The sequence below is a fragment of the Penaeus monodon genome, chromosome 21 (assembly GCF_015228065.2).
Source record: "Penaeus monodon isolate SGIC_2016 chromosome 21, NSTDA_Pmon_1, whole genome shotgun sequence".
NCBI lineage: Eukaryota > Metazoa > Arthropoda > Malacostraca > Decapoda > Penaeidae > Penaeus > Penaeus monodon.
The window spans coordinates 10,788,772-10,790,056 of NC_051406.1; the positions used below are offsets into that span (position 1 = coordinate 10,788,772).

Genomic DNA, 1,285 nt, shown 5'->3' on the forward strand with positions numbered 1-1,285 from the left:
TAGTTTTTGGAATGGTAGAGATATTGCTGAATTCATTCTAAGGATTTAAGTCTTGTTTTCCCCTCGTATATTAAGACGAGGAATTGGTTTTAATATATGCATGCATTCACAGCGCTGTTGTTTCCGAACACACGGAGGATGGATTCTCAAGGGCTACACTGCTATCTCGGGTTATTCAAACCCTTTCTTTTGATAACAGACGGCGTTTAGCCTATTTACTTGTCAATTCTCATTTCTTGTAAAACTAACACTTGCCGTCAGACTTTCATGTTATTAAAATTAAAAGTGTTACGAAACTGGCGTCGGTGACATTCACCCAAAGGTTACAAAGTCCGAGACCGTGAAATACAAAACTTCAAATTACAATACCGTTTCAAAAGTGCCGAATCATCGTAAATGACTCAATGTGAAATCATGATTCAGTAAAATAGTTTGGCTCCAAACGCGAGATTTTATATATAAGCAACATCTATCATGAATTTGTCAGTCTTCAGGAGTTCAGTTAAAAAAAAAATCTACCTGCACCATCATACAGTAATTCGCCTTTGTTAACGCAACCACTTCGTCCCGCTGTTTTTCTCCTACTCTGACACCAGTTTCTCTAGTCTCCTGCCTTGCTTTCCCACCGCGCCCCCGTTCGCCAAAGGCAACACCAGCGTGACCTGACCTGCTCCCAAACCGATGGTCACGTAGAGCGTCTGGACGTTGGGGGCGTAGATGGACACGAAGAGCGACGCCGAGGCCAACACGGCGCCGGCGATGGTCACGAGGCGGCATCCAAATTTGTTGACCAGGATGCCGGCGATGGGACCTGCAGGCATGAGGAAGGTTAGTTTGCAAACCGCCGTCTCAAACGACGTACTTGCGGGGGTGTCGGTAAGGTGACATTCGGTGCAATTCCCTTGTTTTGTTCTTAGTAAAATAATTAGTACGTTCTCAGTGGCCACAACTCTCTCCATGTTAGCTGATAGTGACAGGCTGGAAGACCAACACCATTAAGAGCGAAGATATGATCGGGTCTTTAGCAACCTTGCACCAGGCAGGGATGAGGGCCCCTTTCTGTTACATGTTTCTGCGTTTAAATTACGTCTTTGATGTTGCAACCACAGCAAGTCTCATACTGGGATTTGTTACAGATAATTGATCCAAACTGTCTCCAAAGTTTAGTTGCTGAACTAATTTGAAATGATTCGCAAGATATAATCAATTTAATCACTTCAATCAAATGTCAAATGAGGAATGCTGACGTGGCCACTAAATTACGAACGATAGTTGAACTTATCCC

The 1,285-nt window shown here is 43.6% G+C and overlaps 1 protein-coding gene across 1 annotated transcript in view; it reads right to left on the reverse strand.

Annotated features, from left to right (window-relative positions):
• LOC119586210 (monocarboxylate transporter 12-like) overlaps window positions 1-1,285 on the reverse strand; it is a 67,563-nt gene that overhangs the window by 7,278 nt on the left and 59,000 nt on the right. Inside the window, exon 3 of the mRNA XM_037934912.1 lies at window positions 668-811. Coding sequence (XP_037790840.1) covers window positions 668-811 — 144 coding nt within the window. The remainder of the gene's footprint in view (window positions 1-667; window positions 812-1,285) is intronic.